Below are 27,926 nucleotides of genomic sequence, written 5' to 3'. Positions count from 1 at the left end.
AACACACAAACAATTCTATTCCTTGTCTGTTACATCTTTGCATTCCTGTAAAGTGAGACATCTATAGAAAGCAAGCTGTGGCCAAGTCAGGTTTCAGTAATAATTTACTGTAGCTATTTCAACATTTTGCATTATAGCATGGGTCCCCAAACTTGGCAACTTTAAAGACTTGTGTTCTTCACAATGCCGGCTGAGGAATTCTGGGAGTTGAAGTCTGTAACTCTGAAAGTTGCCAATTTCGGAGACCCTTGCGGTACAGCACCTGGAACCGGTTATTCTGGAATCCCCCAGTGCTGTCTTAATGCTGCAGAAAAAGATGGGCTGGTTTCTCAAATTACGTAGCAAGGAAGTCTCAAAGTTGGTTGTCCGTACGAGGAATGTCAGTTGCTCCAAGCAGACGCTGGGAGGGCCAACTCTTCATCTGCCAACTCTGCTAAGGCATCTGACTGGAAGAATGCCATATTTTCCCCTCAAGCCTTTGCTGGCAAGGTGTTCAAACTCTGTTAGGTACATTTTTCAGTGCAACACAACGTTGCTTACCGTCTCCAACCTACAAACCTGGAACATTTCACCAAACAAAACAGCCAACACAACCAATGAAGCATCTGGGTTTAGCATATACTGAGGATATTGTGTGGAAAGATTTTCCAGTATAAGGTTGTAGAGTGGGAGGCTTCAGCTCTTTCTGCCACCATCAGCAACTACTCTTGGGTTAGAATTAGGGAGGGATATTCTCTAGCTCTGGCAGGCTCAATGGGGCCCTTTTTTGTAGCCTGTTTCTGGGCTGGCTGCTCTGCCTGCTCTGGTCTTCGGATTAGCTTGTCTTGTCTGGGTCCCACTTGGTGGGATCAAGGCTGAGCCAAGCAGAAAGTAATTCCCGCAGCAATTACTAGTACAACATATATGAAATACTCAGAAAACTTTTGAACTTCTCTATGAATTCTCTCTCCTCTTCCTTATCACAATCTACTACACAATTTGCTAGTGCTACAGGTAGACCTTGAATTACAATAATGGAGTCTGCCATTATGGTTATAGGCTGTGATGTTTATAAAATACCATAGGTCACCACATGACTGGACCCAATTTTACAACCATTTTGGAGGTGGTTGTTAAGTGAACCCATTGTTTACTATGGGGCAGTTCTTGCAAGAAACCAAATGTAAACACCCATTTCCAGCAAAAATGTCACATGACAGGAGGGGCACCACAAATGGCTGTCAACCTAGGCCAGCTGTGGAGCACCCAAAATGCAGTCTTGTGATCGGGGGAGATGTTAGAATTTCAGAACTGGGTCGTAAGTAGGTTGTGGTTGTCCATCATAACTTCGGTCACTAAGCAACTGGTCGTAAGTCAAGGACTATCTGTACTTGTTTTTAACTCTGGGAGAAGATTGCACAGATTCAGTGTATGAATAACATACAGAGTGAGGCTTGAAACAGTCTATTCTATAGATTCCCTGGAATGCTCAATAAAACACAATTCACATTTATATCCAGAAGAAAGTGTCTATGGAGATTCTCAGCCATCCAAGTCACGGTTGTCCCAAAGATGCTTTTTCAAAAGGCAACTGGACTTTCTTTTTCCTGAAGAGGTTTCACTTCTCATCCATCCAAGAAACTTCTTGGATGAGAAGTGAAATGTCTTCAAGGAAAAAACAAAGTCCAGTTGCCTTTTGAAAAAGCACCTTTGGGATATACAAAAGGTTGAGAGGGAAAACTGGTTAAAAATGCAAGAGGTTTCTGATCTTTCGTGTAATAGTTAATTTATTAATGTTTTACTTTTGCAAAATATATGCTTGACCTGCACCCAATTCTAGTTATTTCTTCCTCTGTTATTCTTCCTTGAATAACCAAAAACAACAAAAAAAGCCATTTTCTTCAGTCAAGAGACTCTAAAACAGGGGTCTTCAGACTTGGCCCTTTTATGACTTGTGGACTTCAACTCCCAGAATTCGTCAGCCAGGCATGCTGGCTGAGGAATTCTGGGAGTTGAAGTCCACAAGCCATAAAAGGGCCAAGTCTGAAGATCCCTGCTCTAAAAGAATCCTTTCATCTGCAGCTAAGGAAACAACCCAACCATTTTAATGTCCTGTTTTCCTTAATATTTGGCAGTAGCTCCTCTCCTGGAAGTTTCCTTAAATATAGTTGTAGCGACTGCTCCATACTAATAAATCTTGCTGGTATGCCAGATTAGCAGATCATAACACAAAAAATGAAAATGAAGTAAAATAGCATAAAGTGCAAAGCTACACTGAAAACATACTTGCAATACGTTCTAAGCTCTAAATACTAAAAATAAATCTGCATTTCTTTGATTGTATTAACATGATAATTCACTTCTAAAAATAATCCATTTTTGGATCAAAGCAACACTTGTTCTTTTTTCATGCCATCCTATAAATCTCATTCTTGTGATGTACTTCTGTGATAATACAGTGGGAAATGATGCTGACTAAACCCTTGGAATCTTTATTATCTGTTTCTTTCCTAATTGAGTTTTCTGATATTCTTAATTCCAGTTCAAACTTGCTGTTTATAACCTACCTTCCTTCCTTCCTTCCCTCCCCCACACTCTTCAGATACCCAATTATGAAAATACATGTAAAACTCTGGGAAGCTGTCTGGTGAAACACTTTGGAAGTAAAAAGAGAACCCTGCAAATGCCTTGTTCTGAACATGGCATTCAGAATTGTTCTACAAAGCAACCAGGTTTTCCACAGTCCTTGAGGTCTGTTAGTATAAAAGGTAAAGGTTCCCCCGCACATGCGTGCTAGTCGTTTCCGACTCTAGGGGCCGGTGCTCATCTCCGTTTCAAAGCCGAAGAGCCAGCGCTTGTCCGAGGACGTCTCCGTGGTCATGTGGCCGGCATGACTAGACGCCAAAGGCGCACGGAACGCTGTTACCTTCCCACTGTAGTGGTTCCTATTTTTCTACTTGCATTTTATACTGTCCCAGAAAAAGCTACTTTGGGTTTCACTCTATTTCGATAGCCCACGCTATCCAAACAAAGAAACTGATATTATGCATTTTCTACTATGATATTACTGAAAAGGCGTAATATATAATTATATCTGTACCCATTCCACTGACTCACAGAAAATGTATGTAAGCAAGTCTTATGTGCTGTAATGCAAGTGTCATAATTTATTCTTAAATATGAAAACAATGTTCCATACTGAATTTTAAACTGTATTTTGGTAAGAACAGAAGATGTCAGTTCATGAAAATCTATATATTTGTAGGTGTACTGCACATATTCAGTGATAAAACCCCTATAAAATTAACTTTAGGGTTGTTTTTTAAAATTGAAACAGTAAATACTAGATTAATTCCATTATTTTCTTTGAAGACTAATAAGATACAGCTTTTCTTTTCTTACAATTCACCATGGAAAACAGCATTATTTTGACATCAACATGTGAACAATGTTTAATGTCTTTTAAATGGTTCCAAACAGTTATACATTAAATGACAACAGTTTTGCTTTTATTTTGAAACTGGCTGTTTGCTGTTCTTCAATTATTCTACAAAATAAATGTTTAAATGATACTTCTATCAATTGAAAAAGGAAAATATCAGTGAAGCAGCTTTTCTAGTTAAACAAAATTATACGTCCTTTCGCTTTTCCTTTGACAAGTAGCTCTTACATCAAAATGAAAACAGGCCAAACGCGGTCAATATTATGGATTACACAGAAGAAAAAGAACCGTGGAGCTTGCTAGTATCAAGGAGCAGGAGCAACAGCTTCAATTAAAACCAGCCAATTACTTAGCCCTTTAAGATGCTGCAAATAAATGGATTGCTTTTAAATAGAAGTCCTTGGATGAAGGGTTCTTTGACCCACAATTCAATTGTACTAACAGGAATCATAATGAGGGAGGAATTGCTGAAACAAAATATTTCTTTCCCCCACCCCAAAGGAAAAAAATGGTTTTTGAATCAAGAGATGTTTGCAAAATGTTTGGTATTGCAAAAGGAAGGTCTATGGACACTCTCAATCATCCAGGTCATGGTTTTCCCAAAGGTGCTTTTTCAAAAGACAACTGGACTTTCTCTGTTTTTGCTTGAAGACATTTCGCTTCTCACCCAAGAAGCTTCTTCAGTTCTGACTGAATGGTGGAAAATGGAGAGAATTATAAATACCTGCACTTTCTGAGAGTCATTGAGGCCACTTGGAAATTTATTTGTGCCCTCAGGGTCATCTGAATAGTGCAAATGGGTGTGGAACCTTCTTGGAACTGCACACACAAATTCTCCATTCTCCACCATTCAGTCAAAACTGAAGAAGCTTCTTGGATGAGAAGTGAAACGTCTTCAAGCAAAAACAAAGAAAGCCCAGTTGCCTTTTGAAAAAGTACCTTTGGGAAAAGGTAAACAATGTAACATTTTGAGGACCACTGTAGATTACTTCTTCATCCATTGGATTCCTGTCTGCTTCCTTCCTTTCATATTGCTGGGCAGACCCTCACCCCAACCTGGAGTGTTCAGTGTATCTGGAAGGGCTTCCACGCACAAGGTCTTCCTACACCTCCGCCATCTGCTGAAAATTTATTTATTTATTTTATTTTAATTACATTTATATCCCGCCCTTCTCCGAAGACTCAGGGCGGCTTACAAGCTTAGCAGTAGCCTTCATTCTATGTATATGCCTGCTTATTAGGGCTTTCACACACACCCCAAGCGGCATTATTACAAAGTCAGCTTAATTGCCCCCAACAATCTGGGTCCTCATTTTACCTACCACGGAAGGATGGAAGGCTGAGTCAACCTTGAGCCTGGTGGGATGCGAACCTGCACTAATTGCAGGCAGCTGGTGTTACTTAAGGAGGCATTAGCCCACTGCTCCACCAAGGCATGGATTGGAGAAATTAGGCCATGCGCGAGCATGTAGTGCGGCACTTCTGGGCGGTCTCATCAGGAATCATATTGAAGACATCACATCTCCAACTCCCTGGATCCTTACAAAGGGAATTTAGGGTTTCATATCCTTCCTGAAAAAAGGGACGCGGTGGCTCAGTGGGTTAGGACGCTGAGCTTGTCGATCGGAAGGTCGGCAGTTTGGCGGATCGAATCCCGAGTGCCGCGTAACAGAGTGAGCGCCTGTTACTCGTCCCAGCTTCTGCCAACCTAGCAGTTCGAAAGCACGTAAAAATGCAAGTAGAAAAATAGGGACCACTACGGTGGGAAGGTAACAGCGCTCCGTGCGCCTTTGGCGTCTAGTCATGCCAGCCACATGACCACGGAGATGTCCTCGGACAAGCGCTGGCTCTTCGGCTTTGAAACGGAGATGAGCACCGGCCCCTAGAGTCGGAAACGACTAGCACGCATGTGCGGGGGAACCTTTACCTTTACCTTATCCTTCCTGAAGAGCAGTGTGCAGCTTGCGTCTTCAGGTGCCAAAAAGCTTCTGGTCAGTTTTGTCAACAGTGCCCTTCCCTAGACTGGGATACTTCGGATCCAACCCTCCAGGCAGAATTAAGGCAAAATGCCATCCAATAGCTGGGTCTGCCCTTTGATTCATGCAGGAAGCAGTGGTAAAACTTCTAGCTGGTTGGCCTCAAGAAAGCCATTTTGCAACGTTTCCATTTTGAAAGTTTTACATCGGCTGTCTTCTCATTACCGGTACTGAGGACAGAGGTGAATCTTTAAAGGCCTGTTCAGGAGGACGTCTTTCCTTCAAGAATATCAGAAAGCAGATCCATTCCTCCATGGAAGAAGATGCCTTATTCAGGAGCCAAGAGAGGGACTTCAGCGGAGGAGATGAGATGCCTCCATTGTGAAATGCTGACTCTAGATGGATTGGGCTTCTCGATAACAAATTAAAATCTGTTGAGCTACACAGACATCTTAAAATAAACTTTAAACAATTTAACATTTAACTATCCTTTAAATGTTGGTTATTTTTAACTTTCACAATATGCATATATTTGGGATCATCTCCTTCCTGATGCCTGTCTAGTTTTCTACATCACACTCTCCATTTTACATAGTTGTAGTTTCTGCGGTTGGCTTTGCAAGCTAGTCATACTGTATTTAGTTTTTATTTGTACTGATCATCTGAGATAAAACGATCTACCTCAGTGAATGAATAAAAATATTATGGGACAGATAATAACTTCATTATTGCAGACCTTCAGAGGGGCAAAAAATATGCACATTTCACCTCTCTCTATGATTGATTTATGAATCTGCTGGGGTCCCTGTGTAGAAAGTCCTTTTATAATCTTTTTAACTGAAGACAAAGTCCTGGAGACTCAATTGACATCACACAGACCAGAATGACAAGGAAACTCCTTAGAATAGGAAAACATTTCATTGTAAATTTTTTTATGATGCATTTCCAGGATAAAATAAAGAGTTTTGCAATCATCTTTTCTACTTTGGATTGTGGATTTGTAAACAGTTAATATTAGTAAAATGGAGAAATTCTAATGTAGGAGGAGCAGCTGACTAATGTCCCCATTTGGAGGACCCTGAGATCAGAGCGCAACGGAGAGGACCAAGAGGCAGAGAGCTGTTCTGCCCTTCTGATTACCCATCTTTGCGAAGGTACAGTCTGGGCTACAGATTCCGCCCCAGCAAGAGCTGCCTGCTGAAGGCTGTATTTGCACAGAAGATTCCCTTCTCTTCCCCCTTTGAACCACACGTCCCTCACGGTGGGCTCTGGATCAGAAGCCTTTCCACCAAGTCCTCTCAATTCACAAGAGTTTGGACTGCGAACCCTCTCTATAAAAGCAAGCTGAACAAGGCACACGCTGCCTCGTGTTCTCAAACCCTCTCGATTACTCACACTTTTGTTTCCGTCACACCGGACCCTGCCTCTGTCTGCAGCAAAGCAATATGTCATCATTTTGCTGAGCTAACCGGCCTCACAGTCTTGTCCCTCTGAGTTAGGCGCAAGGCAGCAACACTTCATCAAACCGTGGGCCACAGCCAGGCAGAAGAAATGGGAAACGGCCCCATCTGTAAACCCTGCAACTTTATTGGCCCTGATTAAAAAGGAGAAGAGAAGGCAAAGTGCACACAAGGCTCCTTGCGCCAGTTTCACCTTTGCGGATTTGCAATCGGGCACTTCAAGGCTGGCTTGATGATTGTGTGAAAAGGCATCTCTGCATTTGCCACTTCTTCTTTTTTGAGGGGGGGTGAGGAGGGGGAGAGCGTCTTCACTCCCTCCCATCTTCTGCTTATCATGCTCCTTATTTGAAACAGATTTTTAACAGATAATCTTGCTCATTATAACAATATCTCGCTTGCATTTTATTCAAATAATTCTTAAAAACAGCTTTAAAAGCCGTTTGGAATAAACACCAAGCTTCCCATCAATCAAAAGCAAAAAAATTTCCGCTGGCGGTTGTATAAACATCAGATCAACTCACTGATGTCTTCAAGGATTTCAAACTGAACCATAAAAAACTCCATTAACTTCTGACAAAGAATGCAAATTAATCGCAACATGGGGTGAGATGAAATTAAAGGCTCTATTCTAATCAATGACAAGGCAGGATGAAATATTTACTTCTCTCTCTCTCTCTCTCTCTCTCTCTCTCTCTCTCTCTCTCTCTCTCTCTCCCCTTCTCTATGCTGCCTGTATTCAAGTTGGACGCCACAAACTAAGGCTGAACGGTAGGTGCGATTTTCTCAGACTTGGGACAAAATCTACTTGCGAGAGATCCACCTGCCACCCACACCCTCCTCTCAATCTCAGGTGCACACAATTTGTTATTCACACGCTCTTGTGCCAGTGGAAGAAAGCCTGGCAGAGACAGATGCACAAGGAACCCGAAATGACAGCTCTGCCCTCCGGAAGTGCGATCAGTACGGGAAAATCTAGTACAGCCTCCAGGTGAAATGTCTGGTGCTCCATATGGAGCAGAGAAAATTAACAACAAGATGGAAATCTCACAAGCAGCAGGGAGCTGGAATTTTTTTTATGGAAAAAAATGAAATTTAAAGATGAAGGAGAAGTAATAAATTAATGGGGTGTGAAAACATTCAAAGCTTTGCAATACCAGGGGCACTATTTACTCAGATTTTTTTTAAGGAGGGGGCCAAGCATCTTTCCTTCCAAACTTCAAATCATTTGATGTAATTTATTAACAAAGATCCGCAAGTGTATCCGAAAACAGGGGGAAAGAGTCTTTAGCCAGAGTCAGAAGAAATCACTTAAAGGTATTTCTCACCATCTCTGGCAGCCAAGAAGTGGCGGCTCCTCTGAATGCGGCCAGAGGGATTTGCCCTGCCCCGAACCGGCAGCAGTTTAAGCACCAGCAGGGGCAATTCTTAACTGTCTCTTGAAATTTCCTGAGGGTAAGTCGTGGCACTGCCCTGTGCCACCTTCTGATCTAATGGAGACAGCTGCTGTATCTGTAAAGGAGAGAGGCAGCCTTTATTTCCTGCAGGTTTCTCCTGGACCTGGTGAAGGTGATGGTCCTTGGAAGAATCTTGCATGACTCCATATAGCTCTGCACTCTCCATATTGGACCAGGAAAACATCACCGGTACCATAAAGGCACAACCAGAGATTTGGGGGACAAAGTAGAAAAGTGAAACTAATTTCAAAGGATGATTCCATGGATGGTTCACTTAACATGTAGAACATGTTTATATTTCTGTTGGGATAGAAGGATTCTTCTAAATCTGTTCTTGGGGAACAAATTTTTCGAGTCCAGAATTTAGAGTGGCTAAAACTGCCATCTGTTCAGAACTTTTTTCACCCTTGCCAACAAATGTGTGACACGGATCACAATTATGGGTAAGAAAAGCATCGAACATATCAGCAATTTGCTGGATTTAGCAAACTGTGGCATTTGCTTGTAAAAAAGAAACACCTGGCAGTAGCAGTGTTTTATCTAATTATCACAATATTTAAATGTTCTCAATGAAAACTGACAATTGCAAATAAACTGCAAGCGAAAAAAGGACAATAAAATTCACCCTACATCAGAAACAACATCCTAATATAAACGTTTTGACATCTTGTTTTCATGCCTAGGAACAAGGAGCGCACTAGACATAAATAAAGTATACCGAGAATTTGTACGGGGGGGGGGGGCTTTTCTGCCCGGGGCGGGGCGTTCTCCACCGACACCGGAGGCTCTTTCCCCCTCTCTCTGAGCAGCCCTCCCACCGTGAAAAGCAAACAGCCTAAGAGCTGATCTGTCTGTCACCAAAACAAAGAACAGATGGAAGGGGGGGGGGTTTCCTGCCCCAAAAAGGTTCCCTTCTAGCCTCTTCCAGGAAGCGGAGGAAGAGGTGGAGGAGTCTGAACACTCAGAGAAGTCGCACTTAACACAGCCCTCGCTCCAGTTCTCTCTAAAAGCGCCTCTGCATTTCTGCGTTAAACCAAAGGGGTTTTTTAGGGGTACCTGTCCCTGAGGCAGCCCACCTTGCTGAGAAGCCTGAGATGGCTGGAGTGCAATCCTGAGCTCAAGTGTGACTTTCGCTCCCAGACTGGGAAGACTGTTGCACAGATAGTCCTTGGCTTATAACTGCCCACTTAGGGACTGTTCGAAATTATAACAAATTCCGAAAAAAGTACTTATGACCTGGATCTGGAACTCTGAGGGCCGCAACCCCCCCTTGGTCATGTGACTGCATTTTGGGTGCATTTACGGCCATTTACAGGGTCCTGTGGTCACATGACTGTGGTTTATTTTTTTTGTCGGAAACTGGCATTGACTTCCAGTTTTGGGGCAAAAAATGCCCACTGCAGACAATGGGTTTGCTTAATGACCACAGTGTTCACTTTACAACTGCCATGTTCACTTAATGATCACTGCAAAAAGGGTCATAAAACTGATGTTGTCACATGATGACTCAATTAACATCCAACATGACCTGACTGCCCAACCACAGACAGGTTGAGGGCCCCTGATGCTTATCAGGCTGAGGTTAACTAATTCCCATTATTATAAGAAGCATTGGGAAGTTCTTTTCCAGAGCTATCCAGAACAATAGGAAGTGTCCTACATTTTCTTTTGCACATTTTTTATTTTTCCACGTTGAAAGACACTGCTCATCTGTTGAACAGGCACCCCGTACTGTTCAGCATCCTTTGAAAGATCCCATTCGCTCCTTAGCTTTTCCCAACTTTGCTGGTCACTATAGTAAGTATTCCTGCAGTTTGGTAACATTTACAGCAATATATTCTTCTTCTGTCCCCACCACACACTTCTGGACCCGGTGTGTGGCATTTGTGAGTGATAGCTACACAAGGCCTCTACACCAGACAACCGCTGGTTTAAACAGAGCCACCCAACAGCAGCAAATTGAGAGCAAGCATGGATTGGTCTACTAAATCTTCAAGTCCCGAGAAGCATCAGAGAATTAGTTCTATTTTTTTAAAACAAACAAACAAGTATTTCTAAGCACGAGGAAGAGATCAAATCGCTTCCTATTATTCAATAGCCACAGTGGTGAGGCATCTGCATAATCTAATCCTGCATAAATTAGTATGGCTCATTTGCATAATAATAACAAGTTAATAGATGCTTAAAGAGCGCAGACCAACACCAGTTTTAAATCAGATATGCCTGCCGGCCCTTTGGCCTGCATCCGTGGGGAGGTTAGGAAATGTGACTGTCCTTCACCAGGGAATAGGCTGCTTCCTCTTCCTCTCCAAAGTTTTGCAACTTTGCAGTATTGCAACTGCCTAAAATGGTAAATGCATTGATGTCCCCAATGAAGGCAGTGAATGTTTTCATTGGGGTTGGGGATGGTCAAGGAATAAACATACCACTTTCAGTAATTAAATTTTGATCTGTATATCACAGGATTTCTCATACTCTTAAGAACTAAACTGTCCGCTGAGGTTTTGTGCAGTCAAAGCCAGACGCAAAAATGTGCAGTCCGCCTCTCAGGAGGGCTCTAGGTAGGCCAACTCGCCACGACCAATATGCCGCCACGGGACAAGAGCTGCACTAAGATCCAAGAAAGGGTGGAAAAGGATCTTAAAGAGATGCAAAAGGAGGAAAAAATGAAATGTGAAAGACAAAAACTACAATGCGGGTAGCCCTCGACTTACCACTGAGCCCAGAGCCTCCATTGCTAGGCAAGGCAGGTAAGTGAGTTTTGCCTCATTTTATCACCTTTCTTGCCACAGTGGTTAAGTGAATCGCTGCAGTTGATAAATTAATAACCCGGTTATTATGTGAATCTGGCTTCCGCATTGACTTTGCTTGCCAGAGTTGCACGACCCGTTTTAGTTGTGATGGATATTGAAGAGAATGAAATCAGTAAGGATTCCGCTAAATCATGAAATCCAGCCTGGGGCCGCCCCCTCCCCTTTTGTGGAGAAAATGCTCGGAATACGTGGAATGTTTCCATACTGAGTTCACACGGATTGTTATTGGTTTTTCATTTAAATGAGATGGTGGTCAAGGAAAAAGTGATTTGGAACAATAAGGAGATTGCCCATGTGGAGTGGTAAGTAGCACTTAGGTTAATGGAGCCGCAAGGTCTGAGCTTGGCCTATCTATAGAAGTCTTCCTCAACCTTGGCAACTTTACGACGTGCGGACTTCGACTCCCAGAATTCTCCAGCCAGCATCGCACATCGCAAAGTTGCCAAGGTTGAGGAAGTCTGGCCTAGGCCATTAATGGCCACAGATGACAGCTTCCATCTATCTCTCCTTGACTTATGACCGTAATGGAGCCTGCTCATTACAGTTATATATTGTGACGGTCGTAAAGTGGGCTATCCATGTGACCTCAGTTTACAACCTCCTTTGCAGTGGTCATTAAGCAAATCACTGCAGATGTTAAGTGAACCTGTTGCTCGCTATTGGGTGCTTTTGCCAAAAGCCAGAAGTAAATGCCAGCACTCAGCAAAAACGTTGCAAATGGTAGTCACGGAACTGCGGGATGCTCCAAATGACCATAAAGGTGGGCTGGCTGCCCAATGCCCAAAATGCAGTCACGGGACTGGGGGGCTCGGGGTGGGTGGGTGGCCATCTGAACTATGGAACCAGATCGTAGGTATCTTTGGGGGGGAGGGGTGTCATAACTTCATTCGCTAAGTGAATGGTCGTACATCAAGGGACCAGAATTTCTATTGCTAAGCAAAACATTTGTTAAGTGAGCAATGTTCATTTTTTTGCCATGGTCGCTAAGCGAATTGCAGTTGTTAAGCAAATCCAACTTCCTTCACTGAAGGTGGCAAATGGTGATCACATGACCCTGGGACACCGCAGACACTGTACTGTAAATACATACTTGTTGCCAAACATGCAAATTTTGATCAAGCCACTGTTGGGATGCTCCAACAGTTATAAGTGTGAGGAATGGCCGCTAAATGAATGGCTATAAGTCGAGGACCACCTGTATATACAGTGGTAACTTGGTATTCAACTGCTTTCAAACTCATTAAATTCGGCACCCAATGCTTTTTGATGTGAACATTTTGTCCTGTAATCATAGTTTTTTTTGGCACTCGACGCACAAGCGAGAACTTGTCGGTGCCGGCTGCCTTGTGACTCACTATATTATTCCATATGGCAAAAATCTGCTTGGTACTAATCGCTTTTGGTACTCCTTGTGCTTCCCGGGACCAATTAACAATGAGTATTGAGGTAAAGGTAAAGGTAAAGGTTCCCCCGCACATGCGTGCTAGTCGTTAACGACTCTAGGGGCTGGTGCTCATCTCCGTTTCAAAGCCGAAGAGCCAGCGCTTGTCCGAGGACGTCTCCGTGGTCATGTGGCTGGCATGACTAGACGCCAAAGGCGCACGGAACGCTGTTACCTTCCCACCGCAGTGGTCCCTATTTTTCTACTTGCATTTTGACGTGCTTTCGAACTGCTAGGTTGGCAGAAGCTGGGATGAGTAACAGGCTGCTCACTCTGTTACGCGGCACTCGGGATTCGATCCGCCAAACTGCCGACCTTCCGATCGACAAGCTCAGCGTCCTAACCCACTGAGCCACCGCGTCCCTTTGAGTATTGAGGTACCACTGTAGTAATGCAGGTAATCCTCGACTTACAACAGTTCATTTAGTTACAACAGCATTGAAAAAAGGGACTTATGACCATTTTTCACATTTATGACTGTTGCAGCATCCTTATGGTCATGTGATTTATATTTAGATGCTCAACAACTGATTCATATTTATGATGGTCGCCGTGTCCCGGGGTCATGTGATCACCTTTTGCAATCTTCTGACAAGCAAACTCAGTGGGGAATCCAGATACACTTAACTACCAGGTTACTAATTTAACAATTGCAGCGATTCGCTTAACCAATGTAACAAGAAAAGTCGTAAAATGGGGCAAAACTAACAAATTTCTCATTTAGCAACATAAATTCTGGGCTCAATTGTTGCCCTAAGTTGAGGACTACCTGTATATTTTGAAAGGTCAAATCAGCCTGCTGACAAAGGCCTACCCATCTGCACCCCCCCCAAAAATCCTTTTATAAAACATGACATTCCTGCATAGTCAATGGTGGCTGAAGGCACAAACTTTAATGACACCTGTGGGCAAAACGGGCTTTTTGCCAGCCCAACCATTGCTGTCAATCCTGATGGCGGTTTGATGGAGGGATGCTTATAAACAGAGACAAAGTTCTTTTTTCAACTAATTTTCAAGGTCAGTCCAATGAAAGGGAATATGCAGAATACGTTCTTCCTTCTGACAACCAACACAGATGTGGAGAAGGAGAGGCAAGCTGTGGAGACTCTAGGCATAAGCCACGGCTACTGGTGGCTGTCACTGGCATTAGTGGCTATCATCCTCATCCAACCAAAAGACACTCATATAAAGAAGTGTTTGTGATCCCAGTTACTGCCTTTTTTTCTAATATTTGTGGGCTTCAAGTCCCGGAATCTTCCTAGTTTCTCAATCTTGGGACTTCAACTCCCAGAATGCCCCAGCTAGCCACGGTTGAGAGACACTGCTCTAAACACACCAGATTTTGACACACAACACTTTTTCAGCCACCATGTTGACAGGAAGGCAGAAAAGCAAATTTGCTCGGCTTCAAACTCATTATATGCTCTGCTCCAGGAAACAGTCTAAGTAAGAGATAAAAAATAAATCTTGGACCCTAAAAGGAGAACAAAATCCACAGCGCTTTTGGACAACTCTGAAGTGATTGCTTTTTTATTTAATGGGGCAGATTTATATGAACCAGGTGGAAAGACTGACACAATTGCTTGTTGCAACTTCATCCACAGGAATCAATGAGGCAGCAACGAACGTCTTACCTGAGGATAGGGGAACCTCCCGAGAGCAAGCTGGAAGAAAAAAAGGCCTAGTTAGAGAGATCTGCATCAGGGGCTGAGCAAAAGGAAGCGGGTTGAGAGGGGTTCATAATTCAGAATTGTTTTGAGGGCAAAAAGTGTCTGTGTGTGTGTGTGTGTCTGTGTGTGTGTGAGACAGAGAGAGAGTGAGAGAGAGAATCAGAATAAAAAACCTTAACAGATAAGCAAAATGGCAATATTTTGAAAGGCTATCCATAAACGAGCAGCAGCTCTGTTAACACATCTATTTGTCCACCTGTCTGCCCAGCCAAATTCTGTGCTCGTAAACAAAATACGGGCCTTTTTCAATTCCGTGGCCTCTCTTTGCATTTCAGTTGCTAAGAGATTCCAGCCGTCTGGATGAGAGCCGAGGGTCACAATGAGCATGGACAGCTCCCGCCATGGAAGCCCAGTTCTGTCTTTTGCCCTTCAAAGGCAGGATCCCACAGACTGGAGCGCTGGGCTTCCTCCCATATCCGCTGGCTTTCAATTCAGCCCCACAGCTACGGATTCAAGTTCTCGCTCCAAGCTCCGGCACGTGCTTTTTGTTACTGCGGGTGGATCTTGAGACAGACGGGCTCAAAGGTTAACCAGCCCAAGAGGGGCACCTCCTCGCTTCCCCGGGTGGTGCAGACCCCAAGAAAATGGCGCACAGGCAGGCCTCCATCGACAACCACAATTGGGACTAGCATTTCCATTCCATTTCGTGTCCAATTTTACCACCTTTTTTGCTCTTGTTATTAAGGGAGTCTATGCAGTTGCTTAGTGAATTATGCGGTCATTAAGCAAATCTAGCTTCCTCCGCTAACCTGGCCTGTCAGAAGCCAGCTGGACAGGTGGCGATCAGGGGACCCCGGGAGGCTGCAGCTGGCATGGACACCGGCCGACTGCCGGGCGGGCGTCATGGGGCCACGCGGAGGCTGCCACAAAGTGTGAGGTCTTTTCATAAGTCACTTTCTTCAGTGACGTTTTGACACGGATCACTAAATAAATGGTTATAAGCCGAGGACTACTTGGATACATTCCTTGTCATAACAACAGTTCATTTAGTGACCGTTAAAAGTTACAACGGCACTGACCATTTTTCACACATACGACCATTTCAGCATCTCCATAGTCACATGATCAAAATTCGGATGCTTGGCAACTGGTTCATATTTACGATGGTTGCTGTGAGCTGGCCTCAGGCGATCTCATTTTGCGACCTTCTGACAAGCAAAATCAGTGGGGAAGCAAGATTCACTTAAGAACCGTGTTACTAACTTAACAATTACAGTGATTCTCTTAACAACCGTGGCAAGAAAGGTTGTAAATGGGGCAAAACTCATTTAATAAATGTTTTGCCTAGCCACATAAAATTTTGGGTCAATTGTGGCCATAAGTCGAGGACCACCTTAGTGCAAAGTATGTTATGAACATGGCAAATGCCTGGACTGATTGCTCTTCTGAAAAAAAAACTGCAACAGGATAGCAACATTTAGGATGACAGTGGCATAATACTCAAATGAGTGCAGATGAAAATTTATGCAAATCACATAAATGTTATGCAAATATATTCTGAGTGCAGAATTGGTTTCCTTGATGTAGAAATGATTGCTGTGGAGAGCACACACCTTCTAAGTACAATGTATTTTAAAAGTCCAAGCCAGGCCCCTGCAGGGAAGGGCTCCGGTTTGAAAGCTGCCAGCCACGGCGAGAACCTTTGTTCGGCTGGCCTGTGCCCAGTGCTCCCCCTGCCCCAGTCCAAGATTGTCAAGGTAATCTGTAATCTCCCCGAAATAGCCTGCAGATATGTCACTGTACTAAATGTGTTTCAGATTTAATGAAGCTTTAATGTCCTTTTTAATTTTGCCTGTTTCTGTATCACCAGGGGTCGAGCAAGGCAATCAACACTCAAGAGGATGGTTTGGTTTAAAACTAGGAAAAACTCATTTGCTTATGAGTTGCACTGTATTTTCTTAATTAAATTTACTGAGTAAAATGGTTTTAAGTTCAGCCAACCAATGACCTCTGTATGTAGATTTAGATTTATAAATAGGCTAACAGCTAAAGCATGGAAGCCAAAAGATGGGGGGAGGGGGGAAAGCTCTTACAAAAAAACAAATGAGGGCTTTGCATTGTTTCTGCATCACACGAGCAGGGTGGACCTGCACTGACTGATAATCCTCAAAGGGAAATCGAAAACAGGAGAGCGCAGAAGGCAAGGCAATCAGAAAAGTCTTGATAGCACGTCCTAAGTTTCAGAAGAGTCTTCTTTTCCGCCTTGTTTCTGGAATACCTCTGTCTCAGCCTCTTAGCATAACTGTTCCCCAATCCAGGAAAATCTTATTTTAAATCCCAATCATTTTAATTTATTGCCCTCTGCTCCAGAACTCCAGAACATTTTTTTTAAAGCAGAGTTGACTACCACAGGCTGAGGGGATAGGAAGAGGCTGCTCTCTTGACAATTTGCAAGACGATGCAGAGCACAGGCAGTGGCTGGACCATAACCTCATTTGACCAAATGACAAGCATTTCCTCAGCATCACCTCTCAATGTCCTTGGGGAAACACCAAGTAAATGATGTTGGTAAATTCTAGAAGGTGTGACCTCTGCCAGCAAGACATGACCAAGGACACCTGACCAAACCCCAGGCAATATGAAGAAAAGGAAATCCTAGCCCCAAGTGAAAAGAAGGCAAGATCTGAGACAAAGCATTTCTGTGCCTCTGGAAGTACCAAGGTATGTAACTCTTACCTTCTAAGTGCTCAACATGATCTCCACAGGCATCAGTATGCCTGAGACCTGACCCTTGACAACCATCTCTGATTCTTCTACATTAAAAGATGCACATAGTTTTCAGGTTAAATTGGAAACCTTTCTTAGGAAACCTTTCTTATGTCCATGAGGACATCAGATCTCCTGCTTAAGCAAAGGGTTGGACAAGGGGACTCCAAGGTCCTTTTCGACACTATTATTTTACAGTCTCAGTCAAGGCTCAAATTATCCTTGTGCAAAGCTTCTAGTTGCCCAGAGATGGAAAGATGCAAGGAAAGAGGACAACCAGCAGCAAGGGGGATGGACTCAGTCCCAATGATGTCATTGGAAGACCTGAAAGACAGTGTTGGCGACAGATCTATTCATGAACATCTATGCAACTGATGTGCAAGTGCGACGGAGCTCGGGGAGGTGTGCAAGTGGCTGGAGAAGTGCACTGGGGCTGACTACTGCTAGATATGGGAGAGAGCAGGAGGACGGAAGTAGCCCCAGAGCCGAGCGGCCTCCCTGCACGTGGTGAGCCCAGCAGAGGGAAGGCCCTAATGTAAATGTTGCATGTGGTTGGACAGGGGAGGGGGTGTGTTTGAAGCCAGCAGCAGTATGGAAAAAGACCGGTCTAGGAGAACCAGGGCCTAATGCAGGTTTCCCTGCCTGGTGCCTTCCAGATGCATTGCTTCCATAATTCAAAGCCATCCGAAAGGACTTTAGATTTATTTTTTATTTATTTATTTTATTCAATTTTTATACCGCCCTTCTCCCGAAGGACTCAGGGCGGTGTACAGGGCAATAAATAACAAAATACGAAATACAAAAGTTAAAAAACATTAAATAATTATGCCCGATGTAGTACATTGGTTAAAATCCATGTTAAAACCCCAGACCCCAAACCCATCAGACCAGGCCGGCTTGTTCAAATAAATACGTTTTTAGATCATGTCGGAAGGAGCGAAGGTCGGGGGCCATCCGGAGCTCAACCGGTAAGCGGTTCCACAGGTCTGGCGCGCCCACAGAGAATGCCCTCCCCCTGGGGGTCACCAGTCGACATTCTCTGACCGGTGGCACCCTGAGGAGGCCCTCTCTGTGGGAGCGCACTGGACGGAGGGAGGTTGACGCCGGCAGCAGGTGTAGGTAATCCGGACCCATGCCATGTAGGGCTTTATAGGTCATCACCAGCACCTTGAATCTCACCCGGAGGGCAACTGGAAGCCAATGCAGCTCACGGAGCAGAGGTGTAACATGGGAGTATCGGGAGACCCCCAACACAACTCGCGCGGCTGCATTTTGCACCAGCTGAAGCCTCCGAGTGGTCCTCAAGGGCAGCCCCATGTGAGAGCATTGCAGTAGTCTAAACGAGAGGTCACGAGTGCATGAGTGACTGTACGCAAGGCATCCCGGTCCAGATAGGGCCGCAACTGGCGCACCAGGCGAACCTGAGCGAAGGCCCCCCTAGTCACAGCTCCTATATGATCTTCTAAAGAGAGCTGTGAATCTAGGAGGACCCCCAAGTTGCAAGCCCTATCTATGGGGGGTAACACCTCACCCCCCATGGTTAAAGATGGAATGGACTGAATTTCCTGAGATGCCAGAACGTACAACCACTCGGTCTTGTCGGGATTGAGCCGAAGCCTGTTCCTCCCCATCCAGACCCGAACCGCCTCTAGGCAACGGGACATCACATCGAGGGCATCACTGGGGTGGTTTGGGGTAGAGATGAAAAGCTGGGTATCATCAGCGTACTGATGATACCCCACTCCAAAACCACGAGTGATCTCACCCAGCGGCTTCATATAGATGTTGAACAGGAGAGGCGAGAGGACTGAGCCCTGAGGAACTCCACAAACGAGAGGCCTCAAGGTCGACCTCTGCCCCCCTGCCAACACCGACTGCGAACGTCCCAGAAGGCAGGAGGAGAACCACTGAAAAACCGTGCCTCCTACTCCCAACCCCGAGATGCCGCAGCAAGATACCATGGTCGATGGTATCAAAAGCATGGAATGTGTTAGACAAATACGATCCAAAGCAAAGTTGCGAGATCGTTTAACAAAACTTGATACGAAGTTTTTTAGGGAGCAATGCTTGTCCACTTCTGGTCTCTCAGGCAGGCCTCTTTAGTTCATGGTTTGGGCTGGACGAGGTGGCCCAACAGGTAGAATCCCAGTTTTTATTTCCCTAAAGTTGTCAGTCTGAGATCAAGTATAATTATTCACAAAATTAAGGACTATTAGGATTTGAGCCTATGATGCACTTTGCAATGCTGTTTTTAAGGACAGTGGGGCCACGAAGCCTCCCCCACCCTTTACACTCCTAGATTACTCCGTAAGACTTGAAAGTTTGGTTTTTTAATTTACAGTTATTCTGAAAAACAGAGGATGGCTTTATTTAGTCACATTCCATGTTTCTCAGCATAACTGCAAATTGAAAATAAGCACTTACAATACTGCTTGTGATCGAGCTAAAGAAGTACTTTATAGTCTGAAATGTTCTAAAATTTGTTCTTAATTACTTTGTGCACATTTTACACAATTAAATTTCCATCTCAAGATTTTGCATTTAGATTGTGCACTGCCGTTAAACTCTCAATTTAGAGGAAAAAAGCAGCAAGTTTGGAGCAGCCAGACACTGGAAAGAGGTTTTTTTCCTGTCTCTCTTTGAAACCCAAACATAACAACTGGATTACCTGAAACCACAGCATAGAAATTTCATTCCTAGGATCAATTTGTAGATTTCCAAATACAATGTTTAAAATCACCTTAACAGTCCCCTGAGAAAATATTGTCCCCCTGATAAATATTAAATACTGCCAAGAGAAGCCATGTCATTTCCCCTTTTTATCTCTTCCAATTCCACCATCCCCTTATGGCACAATTCTAAAAGAATCCATGAGGATATAACTGCAATTTACCCATGTTTAAGCGCTTTGGAGCTTAAATTGGGAAGAGAGCAGCAGCACAAGCCACCTTGAAATAGGGTTTCAATTAAAGGGGAAGGATTTACTAAACCCCCTCCAAATGGGGAGGGGGTTAAGGGTTACAAATTAATTTAATCTTCTGCCTGAACTCACCCAGGCAGCTGAGGGAGGAGAGATCCCACGTTTAACCACTTGTGGAATGCCCAGGGCTTCCAAAGGGCCCGGACGGTGGAGACAGGTGAACTGGTAGGGCTGCACCAAGACAGGAAACCAGCCCGCTTACCTCCATTGAAGAAGTCCTAATCTTTAGTCATTGATTCTCAGTTCTGTAATGGCATGTGGGGATCACCTGAGGGGGGGGGGAAGAGATCCTGCACGGGGAGGATCAGATAAGAGAGGACACAGCCTTCATCAACCCACTCAAAATTACAGACGGCTTTGCTTAAATATGCTGCTATTCAACAGTTTGAAACAGGCTGTAGTGTTTTTGTAACCTCTCAAAAGAATTGAAAATACCATTAACAATGGCCTGATCTAAGATAAAAATCCCCTTTACAGCCCAAAATTAAAAAAGTATTGTCTACCTAATAACGATTATAGTTCATCCCTCCTGGGAATAAGAATGAAATGTTAATCTCTTTCCCAATGACATCCAAATATGTCTAACAGGCTTCAGAGTTGGGAAGAAATTGCTGTACAAGCCCTACAATAATTAAAACCCAGACCTTACCCATGAAAGGAATAAAAGTATTATTCAGAAATTTCTAATGAGTCTAAAGGTTGAAGCAGAAGCCAACTGAAGATCAGAAATAATATTTTATCTAAGTATTGACAAGTACAAATGTGAAAAGCGGAAGTTACAAATTGTAAGAGGAAATATCGAAACAACTATAGGAGACGGACTGTGGTAACAGAAAATTAGATGGTGAAAGATAGGATATGGACAAAGGGGCTTCCTGGAACATGGGAGAAACAGTGGTTTTAGGCGGTCTGGAAAGTTTATCAGATGATTAGGGAAGGGGCGTTGAGTGCGATAGGGGAGGGGGCATCTGCGTGGGGGATAGGATATAAAAATGTGTCAAACAGCTCTGTAAGGTGTGGCTGAACTCCTGTGTGTGTTTCAGTCCACCAAGCCTTTGCAAACGCTTCTTTTGAAATAAAACTTTGTTGCTGGAATTCCAAGTGAGCTTGTTTTGTTTTGGATCTTGAGCCACGTTCCAAACACCCAGAAGATTTCAGTGTCCCAAACAGAAGCTTCCATCTCCACTGGCTTGTCCCTGGCTCAAAGGTGTCAAAAATTTCAAAACATATGTATAAAAAAGGCAAGGTTTTGATTGTCTTTTTGGATCCCTGCTGCTGCCCTGGTCCATGACATTATTTTCAAGAAGAGACTGGGCAGCCAAGCTGTCCGGAATGGTATAGGTCTCCTGCTTAGGCAGGGGGCTGGACTAGAAGACCTCCAAGGTCCCTTCCAACTCTGTTGTTCTATACTTCCCCTACCCATTTTTCACTTGGTGGATACTCAGCTTTAATAGAGTCCTTACTCTCAAATCATGCGTTCAACTTTTTATTGTACTAGTAATTATACTGGCACCTGTCAACTCACTCATGTCTATTAAATTCCTCAAACACCATTTTTTAAATTAAGACCATGCTTTAATTATTTAAATTATTAATTAAAATTATGGCCATGTTTTTATATTAAAAAGGAAGTACAGTGAAAAGGAGGTATAATAATGGGTTTGATTTTTATTATTGATTGGAGAGGTTTTTTGTTAAAAGGGGCATCGGCATAATTGAAAAGTGTGGAAGTTTGAAGGTTTCTCAAAATGATGTCAAAAAGAATGGCTGTCCCTGGGTTCAAGAAAACGATGAAAAGTCAAACAAATGGAAAATTCTTGTTGGAAAGAGAATCCAAAGCTTATGTACAGGCAGTCCTTGACTTATGACTGTAATTGAGCCCATAATTATAGTTGTAATTATGTCACCACATGACCAGACCTTTTTGTGATTTTTTTTGTAGCAAGCATTAGCAAATACCACTTGTGTTAGTGAATTTGGTGGTGGTGAAGTGAATGTTGTGATCATTAAGCAAATTCATTTTGCTCTATCAGCAGTTTTGCTGGAAACTGAAAGTTAATGCCAACCCAACATTGAAAATCATGGTCACATGACTGTGGGACACTGCAAACAGCTGTAAAAAGGAGAGCCAGTTGCCAAGTGTTCAAAATAGGATCACATGACCTTGGATGGTTGTTTGTGTTGCCATCAAACTTCAAAATCGAGCTGTAAGTAGTTTTGGGGAGGAGGTCAGTTGTAATTTTGAATGGTTGCTAAGCGAAGGATCTTAAGTCAAGGACTGCCTGCCTGTACAGGATCTGGAGATCTGGAATAGAAAGCTTCTGGGAAAGGCGTTGGAGTAGCCAAGAACAGTTCAGCCTTTCTTTATTTGCTTACACAGATCAAACAAAATCTTGACAGAGTCTATTTCTTTTTACGACCTGTAGCCCCTTGTTTCAGGGTGGAGTCAGGGCGACTGAATGGACCTGAGCATTTACTGGTCAGATGCCCTTCCTGACACCTAATGAAGATGCCCTATGGGAGAGTCTAGGAAGGGCTCTCCTTACTCTCTTCCTCTGTCTTCAAGGCAGGGTTGCCTCTTCACGAGGTAAGAAAAGTCCAGAGTTCACAAGGCACAATCCAAGTCAGGACACTGTGTCAATCCAAAGCAAGGCAAGAATCACAAAGATCAGAAAACACACAGCTAGGAAATGACCACAATATTCCCAGCATCGCCTCCTGCTGTGCTAAATAGCCAGCTTCTGGTGCAGCCCATCAAGAAGGGCGAGGCTTTCTCCTCCTGAGTAATCTGGCCAACCTTCTCTGCTCCTGCCTTTTCTCTGCCCTATGTGTTATTGGATCAGGTGCAGAAGGCAGCTCCTCTTCCTCATCACTGCCACTTCACTGTAGTCCATCACACCAGCTCCCCCTCTGTGGGCACCATCTCTCCTAGTAGGAGTCAGCCATGTAATGCAGCTAAAAAAAGGCAAATGCAATTTTAGGTTGTATTGTATTTCAAAATCACAGGAACGGCACACAGTCTCGACTTACAACCACAACTGGGATTGGAAATCCATCGCCAAGTGAGGCAGTTGTTAAGAAGTTGTGCCCTATTTTATGATTTTTTTGCAGACCACTGCAGCCATTTAGCAACTCATGCAGTTTTTGAGCAAATCCAGCTTCCCTCATTGGCTGTGCTTGTTGGAAGCCCCTGGGAAGGTCGCAAATGGAGATCACCATTGCAAATATATGGCGGTTGTCAAGTGCCCAAAGTTTGATCATGTGACCATGGGGGACATTACGTTACTCACTTTTTCAGCACCAATTTTGATCTGTTGTTGAATGGTGATAAGTTGAGGATAATCTGTTACTGTCCTGCTCTGCTCTACATTGATGAAGGCCCCCACATTTTAAGGATTCTGAGAAATCAGAACATGTTTAAGGAATGATAGTACAGCTCATTAAGGGGCCAGAAACCAGAAGAAACGGACTACCATCAATGGGGACTCTCACCGGGGTGACTGGGCCACTTACCAAGGAGTCATCAGCAGAGTTGGTTTCACTCTCCCCAGGGCCCTCGGTTGAGTTAGTTCTCTTGCCCTCCTTAGGGGATGTGATGAACTCTACCACTTCCACTCCTTTTAAAACCATTTCGCAGGTTTGCAGTGATAGTTTGGCTGTTTTCTTGGGGGTGTGTGTCTCAGAGTCATCTTTTGGGTCGGATGGTTGGACTTGCACTTGGTGGCCCAGTGCCCCTCCCTTCCACATTAAAGGCAACCAGTTGAGCATTGTTGTGGGTATGGGACACCCGACTGCAGCTTTGGTGCTTTCTTCTCTGGAATGGATTTCTGTCATCCATGCCCCGGGTGATGCTTATTCTGAGCCCGGTTGATTTCTACCTCCTCCACCAACACGTACCAGCCATGAAGGGTAGGAGGATGGAGATGTAGGGGTTGTAGACTTCATCACTCAGCCTGTCTCTGAACCAGGCGACCAGGATGGCCTGTGGCCAATCAGTGAGCTTGCATGCCAGGTCACAAAACTCTTGGGTGTACCTGACCACCCCTCTGTGCCCCTGGTTGATGGTTTTGCGGTCTCTAGCTTTGCGGTTGTCCAGGGTGTCCTTGAACTGCTTGCCCAGCACCATGAATTGGTTGACGTTTCTCAGCTCTGGGGCGCCGACTTTATGGCAGGTGACTGACCATCCACTGTGTCGCAGCCCCTTCTAGGGCCATGGCGACATACCACACCTTGCTGCCTTCTGTAGCTATCTCTGGACCATATTCCTGCATGTAGGTCCACACCTAGGCCAGGAAGAACCTCAATTGCTAAGGATCTCCACTGAACTTTACACCCAGAGGTGGGTTTTCATCTCCTCCTTCTTGCTTGTGATGCTCCCGGGGGGGCCAAGTTGAGCCCCCTCCCCAGGTGCTGGGCCTGTGGTGGCCACCACTTCTGCGGATCCTGCTCTGATGCTGCCAGCAGGGGTGGAGGTGATCACCCCATCAGCCATTTTGCCTGGAAACTGCTGGTCATTAGGTTGTGCTGCTGGGGCAAGGGCTTCATGCCCCTTGAGGTTTTTGAAAGCCTCGTGCATGAACTTTATAGTTTGCTCCATCATCCAGTCAGCCTGGCCATGCTCCCTCTCATCTCTTCTTGCTCCTCCAGCTCTGCTCATTGCTCCCATCGGCGGCTGCCACGGGTCTCTTCTCCCAGTCTTCCTTCCTTCTGGCCCCCAGGGACCACCTAGGTCTTGGTGAGTTGCCACAGCTCTCCACCTCCCTTGTCCACTTGGAGAGATCTAGCCCCAGGGGAGGTCTGGATGAAGCCTCCCCTCCAGCATTTGATCTCCTCTTGGTTGCTCCCTTAAGCCGACATTGCTCTACTGTCCCCACAGTAGAGGGTTGACCACAGCTGCAGATTCTGTCTAATGTCAGACCTGCCCCAGTCTGATCCCTTAGGGAAGAAAAACCCCTGACTTCATTTGGTTGAAGTGAAAGGCACTTTTACTAAGAGATGCTGGTTGCGGTAAAGTCCAAGGGAATTTGAGTTCCCGCGCAAAAAAAACAAAACCTCTTTCCTTCAGTCCCATCCCTCCCCCCATGACCAGTCCAAACCTAGTCAATGCGATGCCACCAGGATATTTTGGGAACTCTGAGGTGTTTTGGCTGGTAACTTTCCACACTTGGAGTAAACAGCCTTGAAGATGCCTTGGCATGAACCAGTCCCACAGTAATTTGCTTTTCCTCAGCTGTCATCCTCCCGCTCCCACATCCCCATATAAGAATGCATACAGGTTTATTGCTGGCCATTTGATTCTCTCTCATGCCTCCCCCCCCCCAAGTCATTTGATGGCAGGATGCCAGCACAGTGCCAAGCCGAAGATGTTGGATTGACACAGAACATCAAGGCTTGTCCTCTCTTTCTCCAACAATGTGAGACACAGAATAGTGAATACCTTTACTGGAAGGGAGACTCTGATTACTGGGCTAATGGCACAGATCCTGCAGAGCCTCTTTGTGCTATCTGCCAGAGGGCTTGGACTGGATTTGTGCACCAAGAATATTGGAGTCCATGCCTCAAAGAGCTCCTTCCAACTCAACAATTCTGAAACACCCTGGGCAGGGATGTCTACAAAATGTGGTCAAAAAAGTCAAGATAGTGCCTGGTGTTTGTGCACAACTCCACCTGTGATGCACATAAAAGCCAGGTGGAGCTTTGATCTCACTTTTGTGTCTCCCATCTTCACTTTTGGCTATATCCTGCAGACATCCCTGCCCACAGGGTTTCCCACTTTTGTCCTATTTCATCTGCATCAAATTTTAGAATATTTCTCCTTGCACTTGGGACATCACTCCAGGCAAGAGATTTGGACACTCCATGTCCCTCAGCTCCATTTGAGGGTTGCCAGAGCCCTTCACAATCTTACTGCTGATCTTGCCAATCAATCACCAATTTTTGGTGGCATGGTTTCTTGCTGTCCTTTCCTAATTTATTTATTTATTTATTTATTTTATTTTATTGAATTTCTATACCGCCCTTCTCCCGAAGGACTCAGGGCGGTGTACAGGGCAATAAAAGCATTCCATACAAAAGTTAAAAGTAAGATTAAATTAATTAAGCCCTAACAATAAATAATTAAAAATACCCCAAACCCTTAAACCAGGCCGACCTGTTCAAATAAATAGGTTTTCAGATCACGGCGGAAAGAGCGAAGGTCGGGAGCCATCTGGAGCTCAACCGGTAATTGATTCCAAAGGGCTAGCGTGCCCACAGAGAATGCTCTCCCCCTGGGGGCTGCAAGCCGACACTCTCTGACCGACGGCACCCTGAGGAGGCCCTCTCTGTGGGAGCGCACAGGACAAAGGGAAGATGACGCCGGCAGCAGGTGCTCCAGTAAGTAATCTGGACCCATGCCATTTAAGGCTTTATAGGTCATCACCAGCACCTTGAATCTCACCCGGAGGGCAACTGGAAGCTAATGCAGCTCGCGGAGAAGAGGTGTTACATGGGAGTATCGGGAGACCCCCATCACAACTCGCGCAGCCGCATTCTGCACCAGCTGAAGCCTCCGAGTGGTCCTCAAGGGCAGCCCCATGTACAGAGCATTGCAGTAGTCTATACCAGTGGTCATGAGCGCATGAGTGACTGTACGCAGGGCATCCCGGTCCAGATAGGGTCGCAACTGGCGCACCAGGCGAACCTGGGCAAAAGCCCCCCTGGTCACAGCTCCTACATGGTCTTCCAAACTGAGCTGTGAGTCCAGGAGGACAGCCAAGTTGCGAGCCCTATCTATGGGGGGGGGGTAACACCTCACCCCCCATGGTTAAAGATGGAATGGACTGAATTTCCTGAGATGCCAGAACGTACAACCACTCGGTCTTGTCGGGATTGAGCCGAAGCCTGTTCCTCCCCATCCAGACCCGAACCGCCTCTAGACAACGGGACATCACATCGAGGGCATCACTGGGGTGGTTTGGGGTAGAGATGAAAAGCTGGGTATCATCAGCGTACTGATGATACCCCACTCCAAAACCACGAGTGATCTCACCCAGCGGCTTCATATAGATGTTGAACAGGAGAGGCGAGAGGACTGAGCCCTGAGGAACTCCACAAACGAGAGGCCTCGAGGCAGACCTCTGCCCTCCTGTCAACACTGACTGCGAACGTCCCAGGAGGTAGGAGGAGAACCACTGCAAAACAGTGTCCCCCACTCCCAACACCCTGAGACACCGCAGTAAGATACCATGGTCGATGGTATTGAAAGCCGCTGAGAGGTCTAACAGGACTAGGACAAAGGAACAACCCTTGTCCCGAGCCCGCCAGAAATCATTCACCAGCGCAACCAATGCCATCTCCGTGCTGTACCCAGGCCTAAAGCCCGATTGGTACGGGTCCAGATAATCAGCTTCCTCCAGGAACAGAGGGAGCTGATGCGCCACCGTGCTCTCAACAACCTTTGCAAGAAAGCGAAGGTTGGAGACCGGATGATAGTTATTTAAAATAGCCGGGTCCAGGGCAGGCTTCTTGAGGAGGGGCCTCACCACCGCCTCCTTCAAGGCGGCAGGAAAACTACCCTCACTCTAAGAAGCAGTTATCACTGCCTGGAGCCAGCCTCGTGTCCCCTCCCGAGCCGCATAGACCAGCCAGGAGGGGCACGGGTCCAATAAACACGTGGTGGAGCTCAGCTTCCCCATAATAGGTATGCCAGGTCTCTGAGTTAACCTTTTTTGACCAAAACAGCATAACCAACACTTTTCCCCTCAAAAACTAGACATTCGACTTACAAGACTGGATGCTACCCCCCCCCAAATTAGGGAATTAATACAGGAGGTATCAGTTCCCCCCCCACCGGCCCGCCAGAAGTCACAAGAGCACTTTTCTTATTTATTTTAGCTTTGAGGGGGGTGTCTAAAAAGAAAGGGCCCAGGACAGCACACCCCTCTCCCCTGAGGAGACCAGAGAA

The 27,926-nt window shown here is 45.1% G+C and overlaps 1 protein-coding gene across 10 annotated transcripts in view; it reads right to left on the bottom strand.

Annotated features, from left to right (window-relative positions):
• The window catches only part of MAP2K5 (mitogen-activated protein kinase kinase 5), a 168,191-nt gene that overhangs the window by 53,504 nt on the left and 86,761 nt on the right, over nt 1–27,926 (bottom strand). For 8 of the 10 annotated variants that reach the window (XR_014027728.1, XR_014027729.1, XR_014027730.1 and 5 more), the window contains one exon: nt 14,200–14,229. The exons of the other annotated variants lie outside the window; for them this stretch is intronic. Coding sequence is in view for 5 of the 8 variants with exons in the window: in XM_081337657.1 (XP_081193783.1) it covers nt 14,200–14,229 (30 nt within the window). In the remaining 3 variants the exon portion in view is untranslated. The remainder of the gene's footprint in view (nt 1–14,199; nt 14,230–27,926) is intronic. 10 annotated transcript variants of the gene reach the window in all.

The sequence above is a fragment of the Vipera berus genome (assembly GCF_964194415.1).
Source record: "Vipera berus genome assembly, chromosome: 12".
In the NCBI taxonomy this organism is placed as follows: domain Eukaryota; kingdom Metazoa; phylum Chordata; class Lepidosauria; order Squamata; family Viperidae; genus Vipera; species Vipera berus.
This window is presented reverse-complemented; position numbering and strand designations above follow the sequence as displayed.